This window comes from Amblyraja radiata, chromosome 10, assembly GCF_010909765.2.
Source record: "Amblyraja radiata isolate CabotCenter1 chromosome 10, sAmbRad1.1.pri, whole genome shotgun sequence".
NCBI classification, from domain to species: Eukaryota; Metazoa; Chordata; class Chondrichthyes; order Rajiformes; family Rajidae; genus Amblyraja; species Amblyraja radiata.
Window position 1 is genome coordinate 63,062,320 of NC_045965.1, and position 19,653 is coordinate 63,081,972.

At 48.5% G+C, this 19,653-nt stretch overlaps 1 protein-coding gene across 13 annotated transcripts in view; it reads right to left on the reverse strand.

Annotated features, from left to right (window-relative positions):
* The window catches only part of LOC116978047, a 91,603-nt gene that overhangs the window by 12,220 nt on the left and 59,730 nt on the right, over positions 1-19,653 (reverse strand). For 5 of the 13 annotated variants that reach the window (XM_033029063.1, XM_033029059.1, XM_033029061.1 and 2 more), the window contains 4 exons: positions 18,107-18,133; positions 16,297-16,378; positions 15,620-15,768; positions 15,097-15,328 (listed from right to left, as the gene is read on the reverse strand). In XM_033029063.1, coding sequence (XP_032884954.1) covers positions 15,243-15,328; positions 15,620-15,768; positions 16,297-16,378; positions 18,107-18,133 — 344 coding nt within the window. In that variant the 3' untranslated portion in view covers positions 15,097-15,242. Of the gene's footprint in view, positions 1-1,226; positions 1,334-15,096; positions 15,329-15,619; positions 15,769-16,296; positions 16,379-18,106; positions 18,134-18,507; positions 18,535-19,653 lie in introns of those variants that run through there. The other 8 variants (XM_033029055.1, XM_033029053.1, XM_033029067.1 and 5 more) reach the window with 6 other exon arrangements.

The following is a 19,653-nucleotide window of genomic DNA, read 5'->3' on the forward strand; positions in this document are numbered from 1 at the left end:
ACCCCCCCCCCACACACACCCCACCCACACCCCCCCCCACACACACACACACCCCCACACAACCCCCCCCCCCACACACACCACCCCCCCCCCCACACACACACCCCACAAACACACACACCCCACCCCCCCCCACACACCCCCCCACACACCACCCACCCCACACACCACCCCCCACACACACACACCACCCCCCCCCCCACACACACACCACCCCCCCCACACACACACACACCACCCCCACACACCACCCCCCCCCACACACCACCCCCACACACACACCCCACACACACACACACACTACACCACCCCACGACACACCACCCGCCCAGCACAGCACACACACACTCACGCCCAACAAGCCACCCTCCCACACACACACACACACCACCCTCCCCAGGCACACACACCACGCTCCCGACAAGTCCACACACTCCCATCCTCCCCCACACCACCCTCCCCCACACACCATCCTCCCCCACACACACACCACCTCCCACAACACACACCACCCTCCCCTCACACCCCACCCTCCCCCAACACCGACACCACCCACCCACAACACACGACACACACCACCCTCCCCCAACACACACAACACGCCCCACAACACACACACACACCACCCTCCCCCACACACCACCCTCCCCCACACACACACACACCACCCACACACCACCCCCCCACACACACACACACCACCCCCCCACAGACACACACACCACACCCACACCACCACCACCCACACACCATCCCCCCCACACAAAGAACCATTAAAAACACACTTTAGAACATGCTAAAAAAAATAAAAAAATTGAAAAAAACCTAACACGATGGTGTCAGGGGCCGGGTTGCAGCTCACACCGACCTGTGCGCTATCCAGTCCGCGGGAAGACAATACATGATTCCAGTCGAGCTGTCTGTCCACAGTGTACAGTTGCATCATGATAGAGGGAATAACAAGGTTTCCTGTTGAGCTACAACCATCTTGTAAATTTACATTACAAAGTCTCCCTCCCTCCCTCCACAAGGAAATAGGAATACTTAGAAACAAATTATTTTCCAGAAATGACTTGGAGAAATCTTGTAAACACTCACACAAACTTAAAGTGGGAAATAGAGAGAGTATCTCCCTCTCTCACACACTCATACACACTCTCCTCTCTCAAACTTTGCCAAAACGTTCTCAAAACTGTCTCCCTCCCTCAACAACCGTCCCCTTTCACCTGGAGTGTAGACGGTGCTAATGAGGGAAACGAAGACAATCCTTGAGATGAAATTCTTCCCGGAGACATTTCGAGACATCTTCATGCAGAGCAAAATGGCAACGGAGGGGGAGGGGGTGTAAAATTCTGGGGACTTCCTTGTTGGACTCTCTCCCTCTCTCCCTCCCTCCCACTTTCTCTCTCTCTGTTTGTGTGTGTAGGGGGGTGTAGTCCTAAACTCACGCACGTACATACATGCAGGCAGGCAAACACACCTGTAATGCCCTCCATAATGTTTGGGATAAAGACCCATCATTTATTTAGTTATTTGCCTCTGTAATCCACAATATGAGATTTGTAATTAAATAAATCACATGTGATTAAAGTGCACATTGTCAGATTTAAATCAAGGCAATTTTTATACATTTTGATTTCACCATGTAGAAATTACAGCTGTGTTTATACATAGTCCCCCCATTTCAGGGCACCGTGATGTTCTTGGTTCTTGGTTTCTTGGACCACCAAAATATTCCAAATGGAATTTAAACTGGAGGTGGTGAAGGGAGGGAGGGCTTAAGCCAGAAAGGGTTATTGGGAAGAAAGAGCTACTTTAAATGTAGTTGCATCTGGTTGGGTAACTAACATTATTCCATGCTTTAATTGTGCGGGGGAAGAACGAATTGCTGTCCACATCTGTCTTTGTAGCTGGGATCACAAATTACACCATGATGTTTGGGACACAGCAATGTCATGTCAATGAAAGTAGTCATGTTTAGTATTTTGTTGCATGTCAATAGACAATAGACAATAGGTGCAGGAGTAGGTCATTCGGCCCTTCGAGCCAGCACCGCCATTCAATGTGATCATGGCTGATCATCCCCAATCAGAACCCCGTTCCTGCCTGAAGAAGGGTTTCGGCCCGAAACGTCGCCTATTTCCTTTAGCTCCATAGATGCTGCTGCACCCGCTGAGTTTCTCCAGCATTTTTGTGTACCCCCGTTCCTGCCTTCTCCCCATATCCCCTGACTCCGCTATCTTTATGAGCCCTAATTTAGCTCTTACAAAGTGTTTCTCTCTCTCTCCCTCTCTCTGCGTGGGGAGAGGGCGAAGCACGTTAGAGCGCGTAGTCCTAAACTCACGCACGTACACACAAGTAAACGTCCCCCACTGCACATTAATTCCCGGGATGACGGGACTGATATATATGCTGAGAGAATGGAGCGGCTGGGCTTGTACACTCTGGAATTTAGACGGATGAGAGGGCATCTCATTGAAACATATAAAATTATTAAGGGATTGGACGCGCTGGAGGCAGGAAACATGTTCCCGATGTTGGGGGAGTCCAGAACCAGGGGCCACACACAGTTTAAGGATAAGGGGTAGGCCATTTAGAACGGAGATGAAGAGACAAAACCTGAATCTCTAAACTAAACTAAATTAATTACCTAAGATAGACACAAAAAGCTGGAGTAATTCAGCGGGACATAGAAACATAGAAACATAGAAATTAGGTGCAGGAGTAGGCCATTCGGCCCTTCGAGCCTGCACCGCTATTCAATATGATCATGGCTGATCATCCAACTCAGTATCCCGTACCTGCCTTCTCTCCATACCCTCTGATCCCCTTAGCCACAAGGGCCACATCTAACTCCCTCTTAAATATAGCCAATGAACTGGCCTCGACTACCCTCTGTGGCAGAGAGTTCCAGAGATTCACCACTCTCAGTGTGAAAAAAGTTCTTCTCATCTCGGTTTTAAAGGATTTCCCCCTTATCCTTAAGCTGTGACCCCTTGTCCTGGACTTCCCCAACATCGGGAGCAATCTTCCTGCATCTAGCCTGTCCAACCCCTTAAGAATTTTGTAAGTTTCTATAACATCCCCTCTCAATCTCCTAAATTCTAGAGAGTATAAACCAAGTCTATCCAGTCTTTCTTCATAAGACAGTCCTGACATCCCAGGAATCAGTCTGGTGAACCTTCTCTGCACTCCCTCTATGGCAATAATGTCCTTCCTCAGATTTGGAGACCAAAACTGTACGCAATACTCCAGGTGTGGTCTCACCAAGACCCTGTACAACTGCAGTAGAACCTCCCTGCTCCTATACTCAAATCCTTTTGCTATGAAAGCTAACATACCATTCGCTTTCTTCACTGCCTGCTGCACCTGCATGCCCACTTTCAATGACTGGTGTACCATGACACCCAGGTCTCGCTGCATCTCCCCTTTTCCTAGTCGGTCACCATGGAGGGACAGGTAGCATCTCTGGAGAAAAGGAATAGGTGACGATTTGGATCGAGGCCCTTCTTCCGACCCTAGTCCTAGTGACCACGGCCCAGTTCTCCAACCAGTGTGAGTGTCCCCGATTATATTTTATCTCTGGTAGCTTTGATGTCACCTTCACCACTGATCTGTGCTACATATAACATACCGCTATAATACCACTAGGTGGCGCTGTCTATGGCAGCCTCGCCAGCAGCTTGTCTTGTCTCTTTCTTCTTTTGCTGTTTTGCTCTGTGTTTACTTGAATGTTCTTAGTTTACTTTGAGTTTTTGTGTCATGTGGGGGTGGGGGAAACCTTTTGTATCTCTTCCCTCGAGGGAGAAGCGACTCTTTCCGTGTCGTATCACCGTCCGCACTGCGGCCTAAACATCGTGGACCTGGCGGTCCCGTTGTTAGGGATCGGCTGTGGGAGCTCCAACCGCAGGTGCCTCGACCGCCCCGATCGCAGGACCTTCGATCGCCCCGACTACGGAAGTTTCGATCGCCCCGACTACGGAAGTTTCGATCGCCCCGACCGCGCGAGGAAAGGAGGTATCAGTTATTTGGCTTCCATCACAGTGGGGAACGTGAGGTCGCAGACAAAACAAGATGGACGTGCTGCCTGCGCTGGTGATGACCCGGAGGGGGTGGCGTGAGTGCGGTGGTGTCGGTGTTTACGGTGACATGGTTCCATGGGGACATCCCAGAGTTTAGTGCGAGTGGGGACGGTTTTCTGATTGTTCGGGCAGACGTGGAGTGCGGAGAGAACGACAGCAGTCGGTACAACTCTGGTCACATCATGGTGAAGGAGCGTGTGTGTGTGGCACGGACATTGAACTGATGGCTGTGGGTCTCCGCTTATGCTGTGTGCCCTGGGGATTCTCACACGCCGCTGTTTTGATGTGGTTATAGACAATAGACAATAGGTGCAGGAGTAGGCCATTCGGCCCTTCGAGCCAGCACCGCCATTCAATGTGATGATAGCTGGTTTTACTTCGGAGTCACGTGAGTGACTACGTGAAGAAGCCCCGTTCAGCCGCACGTGCGTCATTACGTCAGACGCGTTGGTGCAAGCGGCCGGTTGGAGCAGCAGCGCTTCTCCACGCGGGTAAGTTTAAAACTGGAGGTAAGTGCATCAACTTATTCTTGAGGCTGGTTTCTGTGTCGGAGGTTGTGCTCCGGACAAAGATGCAGAAAGCTAGCAAGGTGAAGGCAAGGCGACCCGTTGCAACGGAGATGGAAGACGGAGAGAATGCGGTCAGTGGGTGCCTGCCTAGCTCACCGACTTTGTCGCAAGCAGGAGGGCTTGCAAGAGCAGACTCGTTGCCGGAGAGCAGCGGTGCCGCGCCGACAGGGAGTTATGCTACATCCAAGTCTGTCAGGCCCATCGACCCAGAGTCGGGACAGGAGGTCTTACCTCCAAGGAGAGACCGTTTGCTCACGGCTCTCCCTGATCGAGCGCCTGTTGGAGAGGTTGCTTGCAAAGGACGCGCTCCGGGAGGAGGAGAGCAGTTCTCGCCAGGCTGATGGAGAGCCTGTGTCAGCAGTGCCTGTTGTGGGGCTGCAGAATCGCCCCCTTATGGATGAGGAGGGTGAGCCGGGTCATGAAGATATTGATGCCGGGGTGATGGCTATGTTGGGTGATGGACAAGAGGTCATGGTGCCTACTCTGGCAGCTAAGTTCGCAGTCCCCAAAGAAGCAGGGTAGCCATTGGGGGAAGAGCTGGCAACCACCATTAATTATATGTCTCCCATCAGCTCGAGGAGTTAACTTTGGACGATACTGCAAAAAAGTATGTAGCCCCAGTCAACTGTGAGTTGCTTAAGGTGCCGATGGCCAACCATGTGACATGGGGGCAAATGGGGGTTGGAGTGAGAGCACAGGAACTGAAGGTGCGGAGAGTGATCAAATTGTTAGCAGCAGGAATTACTGCATTTGCCAGAATATTGGATGATGGGCACTGGACGGAAGTACACCAGGATGCTCTGGGACTGTTCTGTAGTGCACAATTTGAGATTAACGGCCTCAGGAAAAGTGCCATACGTCCTGTTATTCACCCGAAATCTGCGGCGTTATGCAAGCCGAATAATGTCCAGTTGCCTAGTTTGTTGTCCGGGGAGAACCTTGCGAAGAGAGTTAAGGAACTGGACGAGGAGGCGAAAACAGTCGGTCTCATAAAAATGCCATCAAGTGGCCGAATGGGAAAAAAGGTTTTTCCCCTATCGACGGGGAGCATTCACAGGGACTGGTGAGGGAACGGGTCGTTCATTTACCAACTCACGACCCTGGTATCCAGCTACAGGCTCTAAGGCTAAGATGACTTTCCCTACGAGGGGCCGGGGGGAACAAGCCCAGCTAGCTAATGTGTAGGTAAGAGATGAAGCTCTTCAAGGAAGTAAGTTAAGTGATGAAGATGTTCATGTTAGGGGCAGGTTACACTTGTTTGTCAAAGAATGGCAAGAGATAACATCAGACCCTTTTGTGCTGGGTAGTATAGAGGGGTTTCGGATTGAATTCTGCCCTACTGTGTGTCCACCCACTCAGCATGTCCCATATCGGACACTCGTGTTTTCACACAAAGAGAATATACAAATACAGGCTGAGCTTGAGACATTGTTTAAAAAAGGGGTAATTGAGAAAAGGGTTCAGCAATCCCATCAGTTTGTGTCAAGTATTTTTCCAAGATCTAAAAAAGATGTGGGGGTGTAGAATCATTCTAGACCTAACGAGCCTCAACCCTTTTGTGCAGTATAGACACTTTAAGATTGAAAATGTTCCTACTGCTAAGCGGCTGATGTCCAAAGGGTGTTATATGGCAAGCATAGATCTCAAGGATGCTTATTACTCAGTGTCTGTTCATTGAGATGATAGGAGATTTTTGAAGTTTAGCTGGATGGATCGATGGTGGCAATTCAAAGCTCTGCCAAATGAGTTAACCTCAGCTCCGAGATTGTTTACCAAATTGTTAAAGCCAATTCTTGGCTTACTCCGAACTCAGGGTCATGTGGTAATGGCCTATTTGGATGATATTTTTATTTGTAGGAAACACTCGGGAGGCAGCTGAATCATCTGTGTCAGCTGTTAAAATCACTTTTGAACAATTGGGGTTCGTTATCCACCCAGAGAAGTCCAAATTAACACCAGTTAAAGTGATTGATTACTTGGGGTTCACCATTAACTCAGATCAGATGCTAGTGACTCTGCCGAGGGATAAAAGGCAGCAGCTTTCGGCAGCGGCCCAACTCGGAGCTGAGGCTGTGGCGGCCCGATTCGGAGCGGAGACGGCGTTCCAGCTTTCGGCAGCGGCCCAACTCGGAGCGGAGACGGCGGCGACATCACTTCGGAGGTCCGCTGGACCGGAGGGCGGCATCTTCGGCCTGGATCGCCTCAGCGCAGAGGGAGAACAAGGAGGGAAGAGACAGAGACTAAGACTTTTGCCTCCATCACAGTGAGGAGGTACTTGGTGAACTCACTGTGGTGGATGTTAATTTGTGTTTATTGTATGTTTTGTTATTTATTATTATTGTGTATGACGGCAGGGAGAGGGAGAGGGGTGAAGAGAGAGGGGTGGGGTACGGGAGGAGAGAGGGATGGGGTAGAGAGGTGTGGGGGAGGGGAGGAGGGGGATGGGGTAGGGGAGGGAGGGGAAGAGTGTGGAGGGAGGGGGAGAGAGTGGGGAGTGAGAGTGGGAGGGGGAGGGGGGAGAGAAGTGGAAGAGTGGGTAGTGAGGGAGTGGTAGAGGGGTAGGGGGAGTGGTGGAAGAGGGACAGAGGGGAAGGGGAGGGAGGGGGAAGGGAGGGAGAGAGGGGTGGGGGAGGGAGAGGGAGAGGGGTGGGGTAAGTGGGAGAGAAGTGGGGAGGGAGGGGTAGGGGGAGTGGTGGAAGAGGGACAGAGGGATAGGGGAAGGGGACAGAGGGAGAGAGGGAAGGGGGTGGGGTAGAGAGGGAAGGGGGGTGGGGGAGAGAGGGAAGGGGGGTGGGAGGAGGAGAGAGGGAGAGGGGTGAGGAGAGGGAGATGGAGAAGGGGAGGGGAGGGGGAGAGAGGTGTGGGGGAGGGTGGAGATGGGGTACCACCTCCAGTTTAAATTCCATTTGGAATATTTTGGAGGACCAAGAACCAAGCTAATTGAAGAGTGTGTCAAGCTGCTGGAGAAACAACTACCTTCAGTTAGACAAGTAGCCAAGTTTGCTTTCCACAAAGACCGCTCCCTCCGCAACTCCCTTGCCAATTCTTCCCTTCCCTCCCGTACCACCCCCTCCCCGGGCACTTTCCCTTGCAACCGCAAGAAATGCAACACCTGTCCCTTTACCTCCCCCCTCGACTCCATTCAAGGACCCAAGCAGTACTTCCAGGTGCGACAAAGGTTCACCTGTATCTCCTCCAACCTCATCTACTGCATCCGCTGCTCTAGATGTCAGCTGATCTACATCAGTGAGACCAAGCGGAGGTTGGGCGATCGTTTCGCCGAACACCTCCGCTCGGTCCGCAAGAACCTACCTGACCTCCCGGTGGCTCAGCACTTCCAACTCCCACTCCCACTCCGAATCCGACCTCTCTGTCCTGGGTCTCCTCCATGGCCAGAGCGAGCAACACCGGAAATTGGAGGAATAGCACCTTATATTCCGCTTGGGGAGTCTGCAGCCTGCTGGCATGAACATTGAATTCTCCCAATTTTGTTAGCCCTTGCTGTCTCCTCCCCTTCCTTAGCCCTCGGGCTGTCTCCTCCCATCCCCCAGCCCTCGGGCTCCTCCTCCTCCTTTTTCCTTCCTTCTCCCCGCCACCCCCTATCAGTGAAGAAGGGTTTTGGCCTGAAACGTTGCCTATTTCCTTCGCTCCATAGATGCTGCTGCACCCGCTGAGCTTCTCCAGCTTTTTTGTGTACCGCCAAGTTGATTGGCAAGTTTGTGGCTGCTTTTCCAGCTGTGCAGTTTGGGCCTCTGCATTATCAAGAATTACAACAACAAGCATTGAAAGCACATGCAGGCCATTTTGATAGGCCTATGAAATTGCCCACTGAAGCTATTTCTGAGATACAATGGTGGATGAAGAATGTGGCAAGCAGCTCAAGGAAGGTATTGGTTGATCCACCTTCTATAGTTTTACAGACTGATGTCAGTGGCCAAGGTTGGGGTGCTACTGACGTGGTTTCCAGCTGTGGAGGCAGATGGAATAGTGATGAGGCATCCCTTCTGCAATTGAGAGGGATCAATTATTTTGAGCTTCTGGGAACATTCTATGGGCTTAAAGCTTACTGTCTTGCTAAAGGTCATGTACATGTTCAGTTGCAAGTTGACAACACTACAGCAGTAGCATATTTGAATCATATGGGTGGAGTAAAATCAAAAGCTTATGATAGCTTGGCTAAACAGATCTGGAGCTGTGACAAGAATATTTGGATTTCAGCCATTTATTTGCCATGGTCACAAGGTCACGACAATTTAATGACAACATAGAATGGATGTTGAACCGTGAGATATTTGAAGATGTTGTTGTTAGGTTTGGAATGCCAGATATCGATTTGTTTGCATCCAGATTAAACCACCAGGTGCCTAAATATGTTTCATGGGAACATGATCCTGAAGCATCAGGTGTGGATGTGTTCTCGCTGCACTGGGGAGGAATGTTTATATATGTATTTCCTCCATTCTGCCTCATCAGTCGATGCCTGCAAAAAATTAAGCAGGACTCCACTTCAGGAGTATTGGTGGTACCTGACTGGCCTACTCAGCCATGGTATGCTCATGTTCTGGAGATGGCTCACATGATTTGTTCCCAACACACAAAAATCTACTGGTGAATCCAGTAACTGGGGATCAGCATCCGTTACATGATCGTATTGATCTGTTGATTTGCAGATTCTACGGAGACCATACCTGGGGAGAGGACTATCCGAGCATTCCGTGGATGTTATCACTGCGGCCAGGAGGGATAGTACTCAAAAGCAATACATCTCTTCGATAAGAAAGTGGGGGAGGTGTTCTGTTTAGGGCACAATGTTACATCTGAAAATGCAGGGATCACAGATGTGACCGAGTTTTTGTCAACTCTCTTTTTTGATGAAAAGTTAAGCTATAGTGCGATTAACACAGCCAGAAGTGCTCTGTCCTCATATTTGCCTATGGTGTCAGAATTATATTCAGTAGGGACTCACCCATCAGTCTCTAAATTCATGAAGGGAGTGTTTAATTCCAATCCTCCCAAACCCAGGTACTCAGTTATCTGGAATGTGAGCCAAGTTTTAATGCTGCTTCAGGAGTGGGAGCCTGACACAGCACTATCACTAGCTAAACTCACCATGAAGGTGGTCATGCTTATGGCGTTGGTTTCAGCCCAGCGAGTGCAGACATTACATATACTGCTGCTAGACAGGATGGAGGTATCAGCAGATGCCACCACATTTTATGTTTATGATCTGCTCAAGCAGAGTAGAATTGGTGTGACAGGATGTAAGATTGTCTTTTCGGCGTACCCCAAGGATGCCCGCCTGTGTGGAGTGTTATACTTGTCTCGATATATTGAGGCTACCAGAACCTTGAGGGGAACAGCGTCAGCATTGTTCATAAGCCACAAAAAAAAACGCACAGTAAGGTGTCGGCGCAAACTATCTCAAGGTGGCTAAAGCAGGTTCTGGTAAGCGCTGGGATTGACACTGATCATTCTAAATCTCATTGATTGGGGACGATCAGCCATGATCACAATGAATGGCGGTGCTGGCTGGAAGGGCCGAATGGCCTCCTCCTGCACCTATTTTCTATGTTTCTATTTCATCTTTTATAATAATGTTATGTATCTTGTTGCCTTTTTGTATGGCTGTTGGCAAATCAAATTTCTTGTATGTTCACATACTTGGCTAATAAATTGATTACAATTCTCCTTGACAATTTTCTCTTTTGATGTCTTTGTTTTCACGCCTTACACTTCTATATCTCTGTGTCTCCCTCTCCCGTGATCCTCAGTCTGAAGAAGGGTCTCGACCTGAAACCTGAAACCAATTCCTTCTCTCCAGTGAGGCTGCCTGTCCCGCTGAGTTACTCCAGCACTTTGTGTCCGTCTGCAGTTCCTTCTGACTGTGCACAGATGCAGGTCCCTGTGTCTCTGCTTCATTATCAGAGCAGCTTCCGCCATCTGCTGGTTGTTGGGTGGAATTACAGCAGGACTGGCTGGATATCCTGAATGTTAAGGGGCTGTCCCACTTGGGCGACCTAATCTGCGAGTTTAGAAGAGTTTGCCCTCGACTCAAACCCACAGCATGGTCGACACGTGGTCCTAGGAGGTCCCTGGAACTCCCCTTCATGCTCGAGGGAAGTTCCTGCATACTCGCGGCCTCAGTTTGGTCGAGGAAAATTTTTCATCATGTTGTAATATTTTCCACGAGTAAAAATTGGTCGGCATTGGTTCTTTTGAACTCGTAGTGCAGTGGAGTGGGGTCGCTATGTAGTTACAGGCAGTCAAGGGCAGCCGTAGGCAATCTCCTTTGCTGGCCGGGCATTTTAATTGGCTCATTGGAGGGTTTTAGAACCAAGGAAAACCGACCGGTAGGTTAAATGCCCGCTAAACTTTATTATGTTGTCTGGCTTCTTAAAAGTGTCTCCCCCCCCCCCCCCCCTTCTCGCCCTTCTCACTCTCCCCCCCCCCCCCCCCCCACCCACCCCACCCTCCGCGCGCTCTAACGGACTTACTGTAACTGTGCAGCCGTCTTTTATCTTCCTGTTCATCGTGGGTGTGGGTGTGTGTGTGTCTATCAAAACATGGAGGGGACGGGGGTACACACACACACGCGAGGCTTCGGAGGCTCAATCCAGCGCTAAATGCAGCTCAACTCTGCCTGTCTCACCGGGTTAACTACAGCCCTGTCTGGACTGACGGGATACCAGCGCTGCTTCTCAGCCCAGGCAGGTAAACCTGGCGGGGATGTCGCCCACCTCTCAAAACATGGGGGGGACGTGTCCCCTCTGGCCTCCCCGGGGTTTCCGCCCGTGTGTGTGTGCGCGTTTGTGTGCCTGCCTGTGTGTGCGCGTGTTTGTGTGTGCGCGTTTGCGTGCCTGCGTGTGTGTGTGCGTGTGCATGCGTGCAGACGGGTGATCCAGCTCGCAGTTTCATCGCAGACGGTCGATCCAGCTCGAGGTTTTCCAGACGAGTGCCCTCCTCGAGCCTGAAGGTCGGAGACAGTCGCTGAAAAGTCGCCTTAGTGGGACAGGCCCTTTATGGTTTGGGGAATGGGGAGGAGGGAGAAGGAAGGGGGAGGATGTGGGATTTGTTAAAGGTTACCTCAACTTGGAGAAGACGACAGAGACTAAATATTGAAGTAAAAATCAATTTGCAGGAGAGACTGATGCAGGGTCTTGACTTGAAACATCAACACTTCCTTTACTCCTCCCCATTCTCTGTCAGAACAGCCTCCTCTTGAATGTCACAATAACTAAGGAGCTGATTGTGGACTTTAGAAGGGCACAACATCCGAGGACGTACACAGGAGGTGCAGATCCAGAGCCTGCAAGATCATGAAGGACCCCTACCACCCCAGCAACGGGGTGAATGGGAGATCGCTGGTCGGCACGGACTCGGTGGGCCGAAGGGCCTGTTTCCACACTGTATCTCTAGTGTGTGAATGGGAGATCGCTGGTCGGCGCGGACTCGGTGGGACAAAGTATTCATTCAAGATTATTCACAAAGAATCATTTAATATTACAGGTAAAATTATTATTTTAAAAATATTTTTATTAGAAGCAAACATATTCTGGTAAAATATAATTACATATTATAGTAAAAACTTTTCATGTATATCAATCATACATTATTAAAATTTTCAATTGTGGATTGATTCTGCTTCTAGTTTTTTAATATATAGATAGTAAATAAGAGAGAAAGAGAGAAAAAAAAAAGAATTATAAATGTCAACAAAGAAAAGGGAGTGGAATGAATTACTAATAATACATCATTCGGAGATAGGTTCGTAGATTATAAAGTATAACTTTTCATCTAATCCTGAGTTCAAGCTTCAGTTAGGTTTCCGTGCTGGGCCAGTCTATCCCTTCAAATAGTTAATGAATGGAGACCATATTTTAACAAAAAGTTCTTGTTTGTCCATTAAGACAAGTCTAATTCTTTCCAGGTGTAGGGTCTCCGACATTTCCACGGTCCACATTTTAATTGTGGGGGATTATAGGATCTTTCCAAAATGTTAATATTAATTTTTTCCCCAGTTATTGTACTGTAGTCGAGGAAGTTTCTTTGGCTTGTTGTGAGTGTTAAACTTTGTTCTGATGTCCCAAGTATTATTAATTTTGAGTCTGGATCCAATTTAGTATTAACAACTTCAGAAATTATTCCAAAAATATCAATCCTGAATGTTTTAATTTTTGTACAATTTGCAAAATTATGTGGTTCTAAGTGCAGACATTTATCACAGATGGGAGAAATATGTGGGAAAATTCTATGTAGTTTTATTTTGGAGTAATGTAATCTGTGTAAAACTTGAAATTGTATTAAAGCACGTCTGACATTTAACGAGCATTGATGTATATATTGTAGACTTATTACTGGTAAAAATTAATCCACTTAATTTAAACAAAGGTCAAAGTAAGAGACAGACACAAAATGCTGGAGTAACTCAGCGGGACAGGCAGCATCTCTGGAGAGAAGGAATGGGTGACATTTCGGGTCAAGAACCTTCTTCAGACTTCGAAGTAAAATATATTATAAGACTTATAGACAGCTTGGAAACAGGCCCTTCGGCCCAATTTTCCCACGCCGACCAACATGTCCACTTATGAATACGTTTATAAGGGATAGGTGTTGAATTAGGCCATTCGGCCCATCAAGTCATGATTCACTCATGGCTGATCTATCTCTCCCTCCCAACCCATTCTCCTGCCTTCTCCCTTTAACCCATGACACCCGCACTAATCAACAATCTATCTATCTCTGCCTTAAATATATCCACTGTGGCCTCCACAGCCTTCTGTGGCAAAGAATTCCACAGATTCACCACCCTCTGGCTAAAGAAATTCCACCTCATCTCCTCCCTAAAGGAACGTCCTTTAATTCTGAGGCTGTGACCTCTGGTCCTAGACCCTCTCACTAGTGGAATATCCTCTCCACATCCACTCTATCCAGGCCTTTCACTGTTCAGTGAAGTTTCAATGAGGTCCCCCCACCTCATTCTTCTAAACTCCAGCGAGTTCAGGCCCAGCGCCGACAAACACTCATAATACGTTAACCCACTCATTCCTGGGATCGTTCTTGTAAAGCTCCTCTGGACCCTCTCCAGAACCAGCACATCCTTCCTCAGATATGGGGCTCACAATACTTGCGGGCAATTGGTGAGGGGGTGAATAATATACACTGATGTGGCCTCCACGGCCATCTGTGGCGAAGAATCCCACAGATTCACCACCCTCTGGCTAAAGAGATTCCTCCTCATCTCCTTCCTAAAGGAACATGCTTACAACATCAACATACTTAATGTGAATGTTGAAGCTCCTTAAGTTTAATTAAAGGTTATGTTAGGGAGGAATGGAATTAAATATCATAATTCCAAGAATTATCCCTAGATGTACAAATTGCAATTCACAGTCTGGAGAAAAACCTGCCTTGCATTAAACAGTCCATGCGTGGGGAGAAGAAAATGTTTCTTTCCCGCAACAGCCAGGGACCATTTTTAATTAATTTTACAATATAACTACCAGGATATCCTGTGTATATATATCTTATTTATAAATCACACAATATATATAGTGCTTATAATATAAACATACATGGAGATTTATCCATAACAATTCTCTATCTCAACATAGAAATATAGAAATTAGGTGCAGGAGTAGGCCATTCGGCCCTTCGAGCCTGCACCGCCATTCAATATGATCATGGCTGATCATCCAACTCAGTATCCCGTACCTGCCTTCTCTCCATACCCTCTGATCCCCTTAGCCACAAGGGCCACATCTAACTCCCTCTTAAATATAGCCAATGAACTGGCCTCAACTACTTTCTGTGGCAGAGAGTTCCAGAGAGTCACCTGAGTGAAAAAAGTTTTTCTCATCTCGGTTTTAAAGGATTTCCCCCTTATCCTTAAGCTGTGACCCCTTGTCCTGGACTTCCCCAACATCGGGAACAATCTTCCTGCATCTAGCCTGTCCAACCCCTTAAGAATTTTGTAAGTTTCTATAAGAACCCCTCTCAATCTCCTAAATTCTAGAGAGTATAAACCAAGTCTATCCAGTCTTTCTTCGTAAGACAGTCCTGACATCCCAGGAATCAGTCTGGTGAACCTTCTCTGCACTCCCTCTATGGCAATAATGTCCTTCCTCAGATTTGGAGACCAAAACTGTACGCAATACTCCAGGTGTGGTCTCACCAAGACCCTGTACAACTGCAGTAGAACCTCCCTGCTCCTACACTCAAATCCTTTTGCTATGAAAGCTAACATACCATTCGCTCAACAATAGTCTCCCATTTAAAAAACTTTGATTTATAATACATCTTGTTGATTGAGGACCAGAGGACATGGGTTTAAGGTGAGAGGGGTGCTGGGGGGGGGGAGAAAGATTTAATAGGAACCTGAGGGGCAACTTTTCCACACAAAGGGTGGTGGGTGTATGGAACGAGCTGCCAGAGGAGGTAGTTGAGGCTGGGACTATCCCAACACTTGGACAGATACATGGATAGGACAGGTTTGTAGGGATATGGGCCAAACGCGGGCAGGTGGGACTAGTGTTGATGGAGTATGTTGGCCAGTGTGGGCAAGTTGGGCCGACGGGCCTGTTTCCATGCTGTATCATTCAATTACTGTAATATTATCATCCTTTGAGCTTTCGAGAGTTTCCTGTCTCTCTCCGTCGCCACTTGGAACAAGTTTCACCGCTGTAGAACAAAAAAGATTAGAATATTGAGAAGATATTTATTGCACTCGTCCCCTCTTCCCCGTCCCTCTCCCTCTCTCACTCCCCCATCTCTCTCCCTCCCTCTCAACCCACCTCTCTCTCTCTCTCTCTTTCTCTCCCCCCCCTTTCCCCCCTCCCTCTCTCCCTCCCTACATTCCAGGAGTATTTATATGATAAGTTCTATGAGCAGAATAAGGCCATTCGGCCCATCGAGTCCACTCTGCCATTCAATCATGGCTGATCTATCTCTTCCTCTCTCCCTCCCTCTCACCTTCAGCTTCTGACTGTGTAGATTGATCATTGGCCGTATCATCTGTGGGATTTTTCCCGCGTGAATTTTTCTTCCAAAGAATCCTGGTTTGTGGAGCGGAGACGGGGAGGAATTTCTTCAAGTAGTGGGCGCTGAATCTGCGGATATCCCTACAACAGAAGATGAGCATTTGTTGGCACTGGGCCTGTACTCGCTGGAGTTTAGAAGAATGGGGGGGGGGGGGGGGGGGTACCTAATTGAAACTTCACCTGAACAGTGAAGGCCTGGATAGAGTGGATGTGGAGAGAATGTTTCCACTAGTGGGAGAGCCCAGGACCAGAGGTCACAGCCTCAGAATTAAAGGTTTCTTTTAAGAAAGAGATGAGGAGGAATTTCTTTAACCAGAGGGTGGTGAATCTGTGGGATTCATTGCCACAGACGGCGGTGGAGGCCACAAGTGAATGGATATTTTTAAGGCAGAGATAGATAGATTGTTGATTAGTGCGGGTGTCAGGGGTTATGGGGAGAAGGCAGGAGAATGGGGTTTGGAGGGAGAGATAGATCAGCCATGATTGAATGGTGGTGGACTTGATGGGCTGAATGGCTCTCCCTGTAATTCTGCTACAAGAACATGGAAAAGATTTAGAGAGAGAGAGGGAGAAAGAAAGAGGAAGGGAGAGAGGGAGAGACAAACATACCTCCATCGAACAATGATAATGATAATGATCATAAGAAAGACGATCCCAAAACATATCGCAACTATGGCTTCAGTCGGCAGACCTGGAAGGAAAAGATGGCTTCAATGTCTGATCACTCTCTTCCTCTCTCCCTCTGTCTCTCTCCTCTCTCTCTGTGGATTGAGTATAGAAGTTTGGAGGTCATGTTGCAGTTGTACAAGACGTCGGTGAGGCCGCATTTAGAGTATTGAGTTCAGTTCTGGGCACCGTGTTACAGGAAATGTCGTCGAGCTGGAGAGGGCACGGAGAAGATTTACGAGGATGTTGCTGGGACTCGAGGGGCCTGAGCTACAGGGAGAGGTTGGGGCAGGCTGGGACTATTTCTTGAACTCTATTGTAGTATACATATTTTTAAATCAAGAATTGAAGCTGTCCTTGTTTTAATAATCAAGTTGTACTGTAAAATGTTATATAAAATGTTATAAAGGAGCATGCAACACTGCAAATATAATACAGTACGTTTTTGCAGTAAATAAAACCTTTTTTTTGAAAATGTTTTGTGTGTTGATTTGATTGCCTGTTACTGTTCGACTGTGTTAGTGTGTGCGCATTAAAGATATGATGCAAAATAAAAGTCGCAAACTATGAAATACATATTTTTCAGTATTGTTATCAAGGATAAGATAGCAGTTCCAATTGTTTGATATTATTCATATGGAGGAGAAAATATAATTGCTCTAAAACCTACCTTAATTTTGCAATCTCACTAATGATAATCCCCCCTCTCTCTCTCTCCCTCCCCCCTCCCCTCCCTCTCTCACCCCCCTCTGTCCCAAACCCCCCCTTTCCCTCTCTCACATCCACCCCTCCCTCCCCCTCCCACGCAGCGAGGCTCCGACTCCGCGCCGCAGACACCGCAGCCCCCCCCCCCCGGCCGGGGGGAACGGGCACTCCCGCAACGCAATATTCAACTACCTACCTGGAGTAGACACCTCGGATCTTTGGTAGCCAAGAGGCATCGAGGTGATTATGTGGAATGCAAATGGAGATCTGAACCCGCCCGAGCCCACTGCGCACGTGCGGAGAGACAGCGTCACTTTGCGTCGCTACGGCTTCACCGGCTTCCCCCAACTGCGCACGCCTGGATGGTCACAACTATTTTCCCCAAAATTTCCAGCGGGTCGGAACCAGAATTTAGGGGAAATTTCCGTCAAAGTGGAAATGCTGAGAGCGCTCCAATTTTTTTTTATTGAGGAAAAAACACCTTGGCCGGAGGCCCCATAGATTTTGAGGCCCTAGGCTTCAGCCTATGAGGCCTGTAGGTAAATCCGGCCCTGCCGAAGCCCACTAGATCTCGAGGCCCTAAGCTTAAGCTTGTGAAGCTTATATGTAAATCCGGCCCTGCCCCTCATCCTCCTGCGCTCCAAGGAATAGTCTCAGCCTGCCCCAACCTCTCTCTCTCTCTCTCTAGTTGTGTCTCGCTCTCTCCCTCCCTCCCTCCCGCACACACTCTCTCACGCATACACACTCTCTCTATCTCTCGCACGCACACACTCTCTCCCTCTCTCTCACACGCATACACACTCTCTCTCTCTCTCTCCCCCCCTCTCTCACCTTAATCCCATGTCCACTGGTCCTCAATTCCCCTACTCTGGGCACGAGACTCTGTGCGTCTACCCGATCTATTCCTCTCGTGATTTTGTACACCTCTATAAGACCACCCCTCATCCTCCTGCCCTCCAAGGAATGGAGTCCCAGCTGCCCCAACCTCTCCCTGTAGCTCAGGCCCCTCGAGTCCCGGCAACATCTTTGCAAATCTTTGTGAAGTTACCTGGATCATTTCTTTCTGTTCGAATAGCTGGGAAGAGAGAGAGAGAGGATTACATTGAGCAGATAGAGCACAGAAACTACCTCAACTACCTCCTCCGGCAGCTCGTTCCATACACCCACCACCCTCTGTGGAAAAGTTGCCCCTCAGGTTCCTATTAAATCTTTTCCCCCCACCCCTCTCTCACCTTAAACCCATGTCCTCTGGTCCTCAATACCCCTACTCTGGGCAAGAGACTCCGTGCGTCTACCCATATCTATTCCTCTCGTGATTTTGTACACCTCTATTAGATCACCCTCATCCTCCTGCGCTCCAAGGAATAGAGTCCCAGCCTGCCCAACCTCTCCCTGTAGCTCGGGCCCCTCGAGTACCGACAACACCCTCGTAAATATTTGTGTAGTTACCTGTATCATTGCTTTCTGTTGGAATAGCTGGAAAGAGAGGGAGAGAGGATTACTTTGAGCAGGGGGAGAGGATTACATTCGGCCCACAAGGTATTAGACGTTGGGAGGTAAAGTTGCAGTTATACAAGATGTTGGTGAGGCCGCATTTAGAGCATTGAGTTCAGTTTTGCTTGCCCTGTTCTAGGAAGGATGTCTTTGAGTCCCAGATTGATACAGAGTGGAAACAGGCCCTTCGTCCCAACTTGTCCACGCTGGTCAACATGCCCCATCTACACTAGTCCCACCTGCCCGCGTTTGGCCCATATCCCTCCAAACCTGTCCTATCCATGTACCTGTCCAAGTGTTGTGATAGTCCCTGCCTCAACTACCTCCTCCGGCAGCTCGTTCCATACACCCACCTCCCTCTCTGTGGAAACGTTGCCCCACAGGTTCCTATTGAATCTTTCTACCCCACCCCTCTCTCACCTTAAACTGTTCTGGTCCTCAATTCCCCTACTCTGGGCAGGAGACTCTGTGCGTCTACCCGATCTATTCCTCTCGTGATTTTGTACACCACTATAAGATCGCCCCTCATCCTCCTGCGCTCCAAGGAATAGAGTCCCAGCCTGCCCCAACCTCTCCCTGTGGCTCAAGCCCCTCGAGTCACGGCACCATCCTCGTAAATCTTCTCCGCGCCCTTTCCAGCTCGACGACATATTTTCGAAACACGGTGCCAGAACTGAACGTGCGGCCTCACCAACAATATTGTAAGCGTGAAAATCATCCATACTTGTATCATTGTAAATTGAGAGCCAGGAAAAAAAGCTGTCATGCATTAAAGTCTGAAGCGGGGAAGGAAAAAATGTTTTTCTACCCTGCAGCATGCAGGAAACATTCTTAATAAATTATATAATATGATTAGCAGAACATACTCCATATTGCCATTAGCTATAAATAAAGATATTGGACCTACGTGTTAAAATTAGCCATTCTTCAGTGCCCTTCTGTGAATAGAATTGAATGAGTTAATAACTTTGTAGAAAAATGAGAATGATATTCAATAATATGGCAACCGTTATTCATTAACCATTTCACCATACGTAACAGCATGCCATAACCTGAGAGACGGTGAATGGCCATGTAACCATATAACAATTACAGCACGGA